The sequence below is a fragment of the Lupinus angustifolius genome, chromosome LG16, assembly GCF_001865875.1.
Source record: "Lupinus angustifolius cultivar Tanjil chromosome LG16, LupAngTanjil_v1.0, whole genome shotgun sequence".
Classification (NCBI taxonomy): Eukaryota; Viridiplantae; Streptophyta; class Magnoliopsida; order Fabales; family Fabaceae; genus Lupinus; species Lupinus angustifolius.
The window spans coordinates 19,603,864-19,618,292 of NC_032024.1; the positions used below are offsets into that span (position 1 = coordinate 19,603,864).

General features: G+C 29.9%; 1 protein-coding gene across 1 annotated transcript; it reads right to left on the reverse strand.

Annotated features, from left to right (window-relative positions):
- On the reverse strand, nucleotides 1,821-2,702 carry LOC109329029 (probable serine/threonine-protein kinase DDB_G0280133). The gene has a single exon (XM_019562689.1). It carries the CDS (start codon nucleotides 2,485-2,487, stop codon nucleotides 1,951-1,953), a length of 537 nt encoding a protein of 178 aa, XP_019418234.1. The 5' UTR covers nucleotides 2,488-2,702; the 3' UTR covers nucleotides 1,821-1,950.

The following is a 14,429-nucleotide window of genomic DNA, read 5'->3' on the forward strand; positions in this document are numbered from 1 at the left end:
GAAACTCTCCATCATCAAATTTTCCACCTGCATATATTCCCACATTGTCTATTCTTGATTTAACCTTTGCCTTTCTCTTTCTTTTTCTATTTTTAGCAAATTATATGCACATCGATAGGGTAGCACACTTCTGGCAACACCTCTCTTATTTATAGCATGTAAAAAAAAGTAGCATTTCCTAGTGTTCATTAACATTTTCTAGCTATTTTTTACCTTCATTTGTGGGAAATTGCACCGTGGCACTATACACCATAGACATGTATCCTTTTAATTTGGGGATCCAATTTTTTTCTTAGACCAAAAAATTAAAAGCTATATACTTGAATTTAAATTTATTACCACATATACTTATTTTTTTGGTAGATGAAAACAAATATACACCGTATTAAAAATGATTCATGGAAAAATAATATATTTTCATACTAGTCATCTTACATGTGTTTATTAATACTAGTTTACACGTGACATATATTGCTTCCTTTTGATTATTCTTTGGTATGAAAGTGGTTGATAAGAACCTAGATCTCTCTATTGTATCGAGAAAGAGTCAGCCTTGTGTCACTTTTGGTAGTTTGGGTGAGTATGTGAAGATAAACTCTGACACTCAAATCAATATCAGTGTCGATTGTAGAGATAAAGTAGAATAAGAGTATATTAGAGTAAACATGTTTCCCTTGTGGGTGATTCTCTCTATTTATAGATAGGTAAAATGGGTATACTCTAAGGTAGGTGCTTTGATTATGACAGACCACTTTGTTTTATATTTAATCGGACTGATAATAATTGTTTTAATTATAATGAGTTGTCTTACTTTATCTTTGCTCGGACTATCATTGATAGAGACATGCCTTATCCCTACCATGTGGATAAGGAGAACCAACACTACTCAAGCGATGTTGTTTGTCCATTGGCGTATAGGATGGTTTTCCAATTTTGAAGTGTTACTCGACCATATTATGTCGTCGTTGTCCTTTCTCATAATTAAGTCGATCACGGACGTGATCGATAGTCAGGTGGGTTGGGCCTTGTTTGACTGATAATAAGCCTGACAATAGTGTACAAGAATTTATAAATTAATTTTATAAAAGAATATATCACTACTCGATATTATAGAATGAGTTATCCAAAAGATAATATCTATCTTTCTTTATAGTGAATAAGAATAAAGGTAAATAGATAAATTTGATGCTAGCTACCACAATAGGCTAACATGGATCATATCTCAATTATGGTCCAATATAGAATTACCAATGTCCCAGTCTCACAGACTGACATGATATATGTGGGATCCTTTCCTCTTGTAGTCTTGTGCACCTCATCATACTCTAATCTTTACTTTTCCATGTGTACACTTTCAACTTCCAAGCTTAAATCATTACAAACTTCAATTCTTCCTTTAGTTTATCTCTAATTACAAAATTAGAACACCTTTCCATCAATTTATGTGCCCCACTGAACTGAACGATGAGTACATCCTAAAAATGATATAAAAGCTAAAACATTGGCAATTAATTATAACATAATTTATCTCATGATGATCGATCTTTCCCAAAATTTCATCTACCAAAAAACAAAAAACTATTGATGATTTGGATCAATATTAAGTTGAAATAAATTTATAATTTAATATAATGAAGGATCGATAATTTGAGGGTATCCACTATTGTTGGCCCATAACCTTCCAAAATTAGGCTACCTCCAAGCTTAACTCTTCATCAACCTCACATGAAACAACATCAAAAGTTCAAAATCACAACATTTTATATCCTCTATTTTTAACCCTATATACACTACACATGCAGAAACAAAGTTATTATTTAGAAATTATTTTCCTTAAATTGAAAAAATGAGTTTGGAACTTGGAAATATAAATGATATTTTGAACCCTATTATATATGGGTTATTGATATATGAAGCAAAACACAAAAGATTGATGTAAAAGAAAAAGTGTTACAAATCACTTGGTGACTCAGAAATGCTTTCCAAGCGAGGTCTCCACACAGCTACACGTCCTCTTCTTCCATCTCTCTGTGTAGAAAGCTTCTTCTCTGATAATATATCACTCAAATACCGATCAGAAGAAGCAACCAAATTCGCCACGAAAATAGTGTTATCACAGTTATTGTTGTTGTTGTTATTATGGCTGTTACTTTTGCTGTGTTCCTTCTTTTTCTTCCTCTGCCGGTGGTTTTTGTCGGACGGCGGTGAAGGGAGCGGCATGAGGAAGTAAATCTTGCCACGCTGAAGCTCAGCTTCTGGCGGGACCACCACAATCTTTGGAACAACGCCGCCGCCACCACCACCGTCTAGGGTGGAAGAGGAAGATGGTTTCTTGAGAACGTGTTTTGGGTATGCCTTCATGATGTCAATGGCTTTTATGGTGCCACTGATCTCTTCTACACGGCCATTTGAATGTACTATGCGGATTACATCAAGTGATCCACATGGTAGAATGCAAGAGATGCAACATCTTATGGTATTTCTCATCACTTATTGTTTTCTCTTCTTTTCTTCAATTGGTTTATTAATTCTCATGAGAAAAAGAGAGGGGAGAAAGGAGAAGAAGTGGTAGAAGCCAGAAAGAGTGAATATATGGAGGAAAGAGGAAGAGTGGAATAAAAAGAATTTGAGATTGTGTGCTTTATTTTTCTCTTTTAGTAATGGAGTGGGAATCAGTTACATAATGGAGACTTGTACCAAAATGATGTTTTCTTTTTAAATAAATTTATTTATGAGCAACTTAAAGCCTTAAAGGCATCATTAGTAATTGGGGTTATGTCTAAGGGTCTGTCCATCCATGGTTATTAGTGTCCCAGGAATGAAAATTTTTATTATCAATCCAAAATATCTACTTCCCACACGAACTTTTTAATGGCCAAGATAGATCTTTCATGTATATTATTATCTTAATTATTAAATATTATGTTTTAATTTTACATTAGATTTGAATGTTATGTAATATTAAATTGCTTGAATTATTATATTGTTATGAGTAATTTTAAAAATGTGATAATGACATAATAATTTTTTTTATTTTGTTCAGTTTTATATACTTTTTATTTTAATTGATTTTTAGGGTGAATATGATATGATATTTTATATTCTTTTCAGAAACGGACATGCTCATAATTAGGATGGATTATGTAGACACATGCAGGATAACCCAAATTACCATTACTAATGAGGGGCCTAATACCTAACATATGAGAGATTAGACGTTTTTAATTAACAGGTCACACTCATACTTCTAAAAATTAACCTAAATATGTCAACCACATGTTTCTTAAAAACCATAAACTGAAGTATATAATTTTATTATATATTTAGATTAATTATTTTATATAATATATATAAAATAAATAAAAATATATAAATCCTATATGTAAATTGAGATGTAAGATTTGTCAATTAAGGTTAGTCTATTAATTTATTTAAAGTATATATATTAATCTATTTAAAGGTCTATTGACATATTTAAATATTTTAGATTATAGTAAATAGGTTAACAAGTCATATCTAACTTTAAGTTGGTCAGTTGTATACCTGGAAAAAAACTTAAATAGACAAATATGTTAAATTGAAATGTGTTAAAAATATCACGAGGCTTATTTTGTTTCCACCTTAATTGTCAAGTTTGAGTTGAAGTTTTTGGCAACTCTATCAATTGATTGAATTTTTTGTACTCTTAATTATTGAATTTTTTGTACTCTTAATTATTATATATTTTATCCTTTTGTCCACTTTTGAATGGATGGAAGAATATTTTTCCATGCTAGCTTTCGGGTGAAGTTCATCTTATGAATAATTGCACTGTAATTTGGCTTTTGATCCATTATTAAGGGACCCTCACTCTCACCCCCTGCCCACATATATATACTATTTCTCCTTATCTTTTATGGTGAGCTCAATAATATTAGTAGGAATGAAAGGTTGGGAAACTTTTAAGTAAGACATGGGGTAGTGAATGATGGGAAGTGGGAACTGCTTATGAAGTGAAAACTTTAAACCATTTCAATACTCTTGGAGCATTAGTTTAGCTGGTTTTGTAAATCTTGTTTTTCATTTAGTAACATTTTAATACAATTGACTATATAGTTATAGGTGCCCATCTTATATTTATATTGGAATAATGCAACATGAAATAAGAATCACATGATAACATCTATTTGAAATTGGTCATAATTGGAAGTGCCAGTATCAATCAAAATTTGACACTTGTCGGCCAATAATGAATATTTTCACTTTTAAGTTATGAGGCTGGTGATGTAGGGTCATTCATAGAGAGAGATAAGATTTATCTATTTGTAGTGGAGTGGGAGAAATGTGGTAAATAGGAGGAGGGAAGATCTTCTTTTGAGAGATGTTTGTTATCTTTCAATTTCCCCAAGCAAGATCATGTGGGTTGTGGTTTTCATTGGAAAGTGAAGTGTGATAGACTTTCCACTTTGTATCTAATGGTTTAGGTAGTTTAGTGAGTTACTATCTAGTAGATTGCTATATAAATATATTACAATATATTAAATATATTATACAAAATATCTAAATGATATATAAATATATAAATTATAGATTTGTTTATTACTTCTTATAATATCTTTCATGATTCATATTATTTTATTTTATTATTTATAATTTATAATTTGTTTCCTTATTTAATAAAAAGTATTAGTATAACTAAATTTTAGAATTATGTCGATCATAATTTACATTATTATTAATGCAATTTACTTATTTGAAGAATTCATTTTTTTCATTCCATATCTAAATCTTGTAATTTTAATATTTTTTGGTATTACTAAGAGTATTTTATCATCTTATTGGTAAGAAATTAATTCATTTTAGAGTATGTGACTATCCTCCCAACAAATATCATTATTGGGAATTAAACTGTAAACTTTTTAATCTTTCTAGATATGTATTAAAATTTTGTATCACTAAACTAATGTCTTATTGATAATTTCAACATACTATAACACATTACTATTTTATAAGTATTTTTGAGATAATAACTAATACGACTCTATTTTTTAGAATCAAGATATACAAAATTGGTGTGTAAAAAACTAAATCGTTTCACCGTTGACCCAAGGCCAATATGTGTTTGTCTGTTAGCCAAGTTATCAAAATCAACTCTCTAGCTCTCATGCTCTTTCACGTCCTTTTCAGGTTCTTTCTATTCATACATGGAATTTGTAATTTTGTGCTCATATTTCTGACACGGCATATTGAATTCATTTCACATATACATAGCAATGCATAATTAATTACATCTCCATATGTACTTTGGGTTTGTACACCCATATTATTATTTTCTAATACTTAATTTTTATATATTTCATACAGAAAATTTGTTGGAACTTCCTGTTTCTGAAAGTAATTAATGAGAAATTTTGGGTGTGAAATCTCAAAATCGTCAAGTTTCACATAGAAATTTTTTGAAAAAACAACTCTCAAGTCTCATATTGGAGATATGAGAAACTTGAAAAAACCTTATGTTATAAATATAGGACTGCTTGCACATTTTGGACAGTGCTACGAAATGTCTTAAAGAGAGTAACATGGTCGTGTCTCAATCAGTAAGTATTATTTTATGTCATTTATAATTGTTGTAAGTTACGGTAACAACAGAAGTATATCACTTTTTTGTATTAAGTGTACATATATTAAGTTTATGTAATAGAAAATTGTAAAAATGAATTGTGATATTATTAAAAACTTATCTTACAAAATGCATGGGTGGTTTGAGATTTTTTTGTGTATGTAACTTGCATTGTGATATTTTTGGCTTGATATTTAATTTTTGAGAATTTCAAAGAACACAATATTTCTACATTTAAAAGGTAACATAAAGTAATCATATACAACTTATTTATCCCTTTATGATTATTTTTTGCATTAAATTATTCCAAACTCATCTATAACTTATACGTTATAATTGAATATATCATGGTTCAATGAAATTATCTTTTAAGAACATTCACTTTAGAAGAAAAAACATATATTGTCTTTCAATGAAATTTAATAGATAATGAAAGAGTATAAGACAATTTTTACATGAAATTGAAACTATTATAGGTTTTGAAACTTGAATTTAACATTCAATTGGAATTAAATAAAATCAATTACCTCAATGATCTTTAAGTATATTTTGTCTGAGCAAAATTAAAATATAAAAATTAATGTTTAATTACTTAAATATCACTTATATATGTTTTGCCTTTGTATACTATTACTGATTATAGATAAAACAGTCTTATAGTTCATAATTAAATATGATTTATGATTGGGCCTAGCCCTCGTTTTGTAACAAAAGAAAATAATTTGTGCCGTGCAAATTCGTTGTGGGCCGAAATGAGTGAGAGATTTTCCATCTTAAATATGTTTCGCCTCAGCTTTGAGTAACGAGATTTGAGTTTTTTTTTGTTAGTACTACCGATGATATCTCCTCATTCTTTTGGGTAAGGAATTAATTTTTTCGAGGTTTGTGAAATCAAATTTTCGGCCTTGGAGATCCAATAAGGCCTTACACCACTAGACATGGACGGATCTTCTTAGTAACAGGTGGGGGCAACTGCCCCTGATTTTTTATTTTTTTCAATTTTTTATTTTTTAGTTACATTCAAATAATGTCTTGAAAATACTTATTGGATATTATATTTTTCTTCAATTTGTAACTTCGTGAATATCTACAATATAATTTGTTTGGTCCTTCTAAAATTTATAGATAATGAATCAAATTCTCTTATATGTGTAAATGTCGGTATTACTTATAATATTATAATTTCATTTGAGTTCGTAATGATCTTATACTTATAAAATAGATTATGAGGATCATAGATTGTCTTTGTCAAACTTTGAAGCAAAAGTCTTAAGATTGCAAAGATTTTTATAAATCATTTAGTATTGATAACATATGTACTTTGTCCAAAAATTCTACCATATGAATTTCAATGAGCAATATAAGATTTCAATATTTTATTGTTGATGTCGTTAGTCATTCATGCTTGAAAAATTTCAATTACCCCTCAATCAAGTTCAATTTTGACAATATAGGAAAAGTAAATGCATATTATTTACTTAATTGATTTGTTCGTTTTATCTTAACTATTATGGTTTAGATCAACAAGACATTCGTCTAATAGTGTAAGGTCTCACTAGATCTCCAAGGTCGAAGGTTCGATTCCTTGGAGCAACACTTTTGGAAGAGGCCGCCACGAACCCCGAAAGAGATTAGTTCATTGCCCAAAAAGGGGATTATATACCCTTGATAGTACCAAAAAACTATTATGGTTCAATTACTCCAAAATTTTCAACAACAAAGACAAACAAACAAAATTAAACAGTAAGCTAGAAGATGAATTTCTTGCAGATAATATCATATATAATTTATATTGGAAAGAAAATAAACAATTTTTTTTACCTCTAATTCAATTGTTGATGACTTTAAGACATTTTTAATGAAGATACAATTTTCTTTAACGTGATTATTGTTAATTAGAATTCATATGTTATTTTGAAACAATTATATATATATATATATATATATATATATATATATTACTCCTTTAATCATAATTATAAATCATAATTAAATATTATTGCTTATCCTAAACTTTGTAGCAAGATCTGTCACTCTCACTAGACCAACACCTTATTGATTAACGAGATTTGAGTTTCATAATAATTCAGTATTTAAGATTTATAATTTAGTATTTATTTAAAAAAGTTCACTTTCTAATTATTTTATCAAACTTAACCTTAAGTTTACATATGAATATTTTCTCATACGTAATTGGGTATCTTCAATAAAATATTTAATAAACTAATTTATGAGGGAAGTAGAGAATGAGTGTGGTTAAATATCAATGATTCAATATTGTAAACAATAACGCAGTCATTTAACAAAATTGAAAATGATATTCTCACATACAGAAAAATATTAGACTTAGGTTTTCAATGTAAAATTCCCTAATCCTTATTATAAAATACTTTTAACTGAATTTTATATATCAATAAGGGATATTATTATTTTTATATTTTAAATACATACTCTAAAATGCAATTTTATTCTTCAAAGGTTGTACAGAATGTTCATTGATTTATCATTTCTTATTGATGAAACAAATGGTGAATAAGAGAAAAAAAATAATGAATTGTGTATTATAATAAAAAAGATCATAAAACTTATATATTATGCATTATAATAAGGACGAAATGGAGTATAATAACTTCAACAATACTGTTCCTACCCGGCAAACCGAAGAGTCCCATGCTTGGTCGCCGAGGTGGGCCCCGCTTGTTGGGACCACCAGAGTTGACCTAAGAGACAGCATGCCTTCTGTACCTCACCAACCCACCTGCCAGCACAGCAGACCGCCTGACACGGGAAAAGCAACTCCCACACCTTTGGTCGGCCACGCGTCGCACCACCAGCCAAGAACCCAATGTCAACTCTCCCTTCTATAAATAGGGATCTCTACCAACAGGAAGTATCTTAATCTCTTCACTCTTTAACATTACTCATTCTATTGATGTTTGTCTTCATTATTCTCACACTCCCATTCACTTAGTTCATACACTGACTTGATCGTCGGAGAACCTTTTCAGGTACCTCCACCGGCGGGTCCAACTCTCCTACTTCATCCTGCTACTTGGACGACTACCCTCTTCTCCTTCCTCAACAGCTGATCAACCATTGTCCGTACTTTTGTGTTCTAGTAAAGAACAAATACTCTTATAATAACACTGGTTAACACAACTCTAAAATGAAATAATGCATAATTGATTATTCCTTTTAACTCATGCATTCCTCCATGGAAGCCACAATGAACCCACTTGTGGGTGAAAAGCTTCTTTTCCTAGGATTTTCTTCTTCCTACATTCTGCTCTTATTATTTTTGTCTTACATTTCCATAGTTTTATAATAACTTATTTTTCAGAACGAATATTAGTCCACGTACATGTAATTTAGGATTGTTTGTGCATACTTCAATGCATTCCAGTGAAGAAAATAATGAAACATAAAATATACTTCTCTTTTCATAATTTTAAGCTTTAGCTTCTATGAAGGGGATCATACTTACTATTAGTGGTGCAAAAAAATTGAAAGGGAAAGGGGAAATTTTAAACCCTTGGTTGGCCAGTGTACAATTATTGGTTGGTAAATCATAGCCTTTTCTTGTCAACCATTCTTCAAAGATTGCATATATATCATTCAATTTTCCAAAAGGTCATCTTACTTATAGGTTTTAGTGATCTGGATAGGCAAAAAAAAAAACTCAAGTGTTATTAATGAGAATGGTTAGAAAGGCTCCAGTCTAGCCAAATGAATCCTGATATAAAGTTTATAATAATTAGAATGATTCTATTCCGTATCTTTCCAAACATAATTATAATATAAAGTTTTATATATAGTCAGTATATTATTCAATATTCATAAGTATTACTTGTATTTAAGACTAAATAATTATTAAATGCAAATAGTGACTAATGAATTTTCAAAGTTATAATATAACAAACTCTTATATTTTTAGTAAATACATTTTGTTTGACAATATACTATATATCATGAAAAAAAATATAAATGAGTACTTTTGATGCAATAGTAGGGAAAGATCATAGTTTGGAACGGGGAATAGCAATGACAATGAAAATGTGATTCTGATATTCCCCTTAAATTAAATTCTTGACTGTAGGGAACCGAGCTTAAAAATTTGGGCAGTCGTCATCCTTGAGAATTTTTTCTTATTTAAGTGTCACACTCTACAAGTTTTAAAACTGGCTAACAAGTAACAAGTTTGATGGTACACCCATAGACATTTATAAATAATTTTTAAAAGTAAAAACTATTTCAAACAAAATAGAAAGAACTTAAATAAAGAAGTTAAAAACAATGCTATAAAACTCGGCTCGAACTGATCGGTCGGATCGGTCCAACCGTGAATCGGACATTTAACTAGTTTGAGTCTCTCATCGGCCAAGTCAATTAAAATTTATTTTTTAAAAAAACAACCAAAACAGTATCATTTAAGATGGAAAAATGAAGTGATTTTAACCTATTTGTAGTTATGTTTGTCATTTGTTAACTTATGTTAGAGCAAAATATTTGATGTTTTCAACTTATTTATAATATTTTGTAGTAGTGAAATCTTATTTGTTGATTATTTGTTTAAGAGTGTGCATAATCCTATATTATCCCCTGACCTGACCCAACTATAACTGAATACGTATATGTTTGGCTGCATTAAGTCTAGTGTCAGATTCGATTTAAAAAATTAGATCTGTCAATATAAGTTTGGGTAAAACTCGTCATATGGTCACTCATGAATTACGTTTTTACATGATTGTTCAATTCTATACATAGTAATAACATTTTTTTAGCCAAATAGATAATGAATTATGTTGCAACAACCTATCTACTTATATAATCTAATATTTTTAAACTTTTTTACAATTGTTTTTGCTAGTAATTTATGACATTCTTATGCAAATATCATTTTATATGTCATTGATTATCTAATTTTATCATCACACGTACACACACATATATATAAATTATTAACAAAATATATGCATATATATCATTTCATATATCGAATTACATATTGATAATAATAAATTAATATTTAGAAGGCTTTATTTAAAATGAGAATATATTATATTTAATCGGGTCTATGGTCGAGTTCAGGTTCAAAAGTCAGCTTGATTGACATATGGTGTTAGATTAACCTTCAAATCTAGGATCAAGATCATCTTAAAAATAGTCAGATTCGTTTTATGAACGAGTAAGGGATAAGTCTTATATGATATAACCTTATCCATGTTCACCCTGATCAAGAATAATTTAACTAATGTGATTAACTTAGATTAGTGTTAGATCAGCCTTAGAATATATGATCAAGTTCCGAATAAAAATATTCCGATCAATAATTCTGATCGAGTAAGAAATAAGCCTTACCGGCCTAATTTTGCCCATAATGACCCCTAATTGTTAAAGATGAAGATGACTCATTCTTAGATAGTTTTCGGTTATGGTAGTTAGGATTAGTTTTACTTTAAATGGTAGCTTGAGTTTCAAGTAACTACCAATTATCCTATTATATAAATTCTTTGCACTTTGTCTTTGTGCATAATTCCGTTCCAATAATAAAAGTTCATTTCTTTTCTTCTCTTTTGCTCTTTCATTTCCATTATTTTCTTTATTGCATGGTCGCTAAGAAACTAACATGGTATCAGAGCAAAGTTATCTATTCCGCAATTTTTTTTATCTTACTTATTCATGATATGTATGACAAGAAGAAGTTTTTCCTCTTCACATTCAATTTGCTCCATGGCTTCAAATTCTCAAAAGGAAAATGAGCATTCCTTATATCACTTTCACAACTTGCAAGATATTTCATTGAGCAACGCAAATACAATTATTATGGCAAAGAGTGAAGGAGTCAAGTAACATTTTCCTCGGTCACAGATGCATGGAGACAAAGAAAACAATGTTGTTTTTTTCTAGTACAAGATTGGTTCTTTTGCTGATCTTTTCGAAGTAGAAACTGATGGAATTTGTTGGGATCTTCAATCAGTTTGCTTCATTCTGGTTTGAGCTTATCTTTTTGAAAGAAAAAAATCTCAATCTCAATATGCTCCATTTCTTTATCACGCTCTTCTACAATCTTCATATTCTCTATTTCTCTAAATTCTTCTTGATATCTTTGAGCAAATTTTGCCAATATTTCTCTTAATTCTTCTCAATATTCTCGAGGAAAATATGGCACATATTATTCTCTTGTTATTCTTGAGCAAAGTTGTTCATATTTCATCTTACTTTTCTCTTGTTATTATTGAGCAAAATTGCTCATATTTCATCATGCCAAGAAACCAAGATGGTATTCTACTTGAGTATTATTCTTAAAGAAAAGAAACAACCGTTCTTTCAACACTTTGGTGGGTCTTCCAAACTCTAGATTCGACTTTTCACGTTTGCTACCTTATACCCAAACTGAGAGTTAATGGTATTCACTCTCCAGCTTGAGGGGGATGTTAAAGATGAAGATGACTCATTCTTAGATAGTTTTCGGTTATGGTAGTTAGGATTAGTTTTACTTTAAATGGTAGCTTGAGTTTCAAGTAACTACCTATTTTTGTATTGTATAAATTCTTTGCACTTTGTCTTTGTGCATAATTCAGTTCTAATAATAAAAGTTAATTTTTATACTTCTCTTTTGCTCTTTCAATTCCCTTCTTTTCTTTCTTGCATGATTGATAAGAAACTACCATTGTATCAGAGCAAAATTATCTATTCTGCAATTTTTTTTATCTTTCTTGTTCATGATATGTATGACAAGAAGAAGTTCTTCCTCTTCACATTCTATTTGTTGCATGACTTCAAATTCTCAAAAGGAAAATGAGACATTCCTTATATCACTTTCACAACTTGCAAGATATTTCATTGAGCAACGCAAATACAATTATTATGGCAAAGAGAGTGAAGGAGTCAAGTAACGTTTACCTCGGTCATAGATGCATGGAGACAAAGAAAACAATGTTGTTTTTTTCCAGTGTAAGATTGGTTCTTTTGCTGATCTTTTCGAAGTAGAAACTGATGGAATTTGTTGGGGTCTTAAATCAATTTGATTCATTCTGGTTTGAGCTTATCTTTTTGAAAGAAAAGAATCTCAACCTTAATATGCTCCATTTCTTTATCACGCTCTTCTACAATCTTCATATTCTCTAAATTCTTCTTGATATCTTTTAGCAAATTTTGCCAATATTTCTCTTAATTCTTCTCAATATTCTCGAGGCAAATATTGTACATATTATTCTCTTGTTATTCTTGAGCAAAATTGCTCATATTTCATCTCACTTTTCTCTTGTTATTCTTGAGCAAAAGTGCTCATATTTCATCATGCCAAGAAACCAAGATGGTATTCAACTTGAGCATTATTCTTAAAGAAAAGAAACAATCATTCTTTCAACACTTTGGTGGTTCTTCCAAACTCTAGATTCAACTTTTCACGTTTGCTACCTTATACTCAAACTGAGAGTTAATGGTATTCACTCTCCTACTTGAGAGGGATATTGAAGATGAAGATGACTCATTCTTAGATAGTTTTCGGTTATGGTAGTTAGGATTAGTTTTACGTTAAATGGTAGCTTGAGTTTCAAGTAACTACATATTTTCCTATTGTATAAATTCTTTGCACTTTGTCTTTGTGCATAATTCAGTTCCAATAATAAAAGTTCATTTCTTTTCTTCTCTTTTGCTCTTTCAATTCCTTTCTTTTCTTTCTTCCATGGTTGATATGAAACTAACATGGCATCAGAGCAAAGTTATCTATTCCGCAATTTTTTTTATCTTTCTTGTTCATGTCATGTATGACAAGAAGAAGTTCTTCCTCTTAACATTCAATTTGCTTCATGGCTTCAAATTCTCAAAAGGAAAATGAGGCATTCCTTATATCACTTTCACAACTTGCAAGATATTTCATTGAGCAATGCAAATACAATTATTATGGAAAAGAGAGTGAAGGAGTCAAGTAATGTTTTCCTCGATCACATATGCATGGAGACAAAGAAAACAATGTTGTTTTTTTTCCCAGTGCAAGATTGGTTCTTCTGCTGATCTTTTCAAAGTAGAAACTGACGGAATTTGTTGGGGTCTTAAATCAGTTTGATTCATTATGGTTTGAGCTTATCTTTTTTGAAAGAAAAAAATCGCAACCTCAATATGCTCCATTTCTTTATCACGCTCTTCTACAATCTTCATATTCTCTATTTCTCTAAATTCTTCTTGATATCTTTGAGCAAATTTTGCCAATATTTTCTTAATTCTTCTCAATATTCTCGAGGCAAATATTGCACATGTTATTGTCTTGTTATTCTTCAGCAAAGTTGCTCATATTTCATATCACTTTTCTCTTTTATTCTTGAGCAAAATTGCTCATATTTTATCATGCCAAGAAACCAAGATGCTATTCTACTTGAGCATTAATCTTAAAGAAAAGAAACAATCATTTTTCAATACTTTGGTGGTTCTTTCAAACTCTAGATTCGACTTTTCATGTTTGCAACCTTATACCCAAGCTGAGAGTTAATGGTATTCACTCTCCAGCTTGAGGGGATGTTAAAAATGAAGATGCCTCATCCTTAAATAGTTTTCGGTTATGGTAGTTAGGATTAGTTTTACTTTAAATGGTAGTTTGTGTTTCAAGTAACTACCAATTTTCCTATTGTTAAATTCTTTATACTTTGTCTTTGTGCATAATTCAGTTCCAATAATAAAAGTTCAATTCTTTTCTTCTCTTTTGCTTTTTCAATTCCATTTTTTTCTTTCTTGCCTGGTTGCTAAGAAACTAAGACCAATCATCAATAATTTAAATTATGATTGTATGTGACTCAGTGACAGGAAGAAAATCAAGGGATATATGTGCTAAATT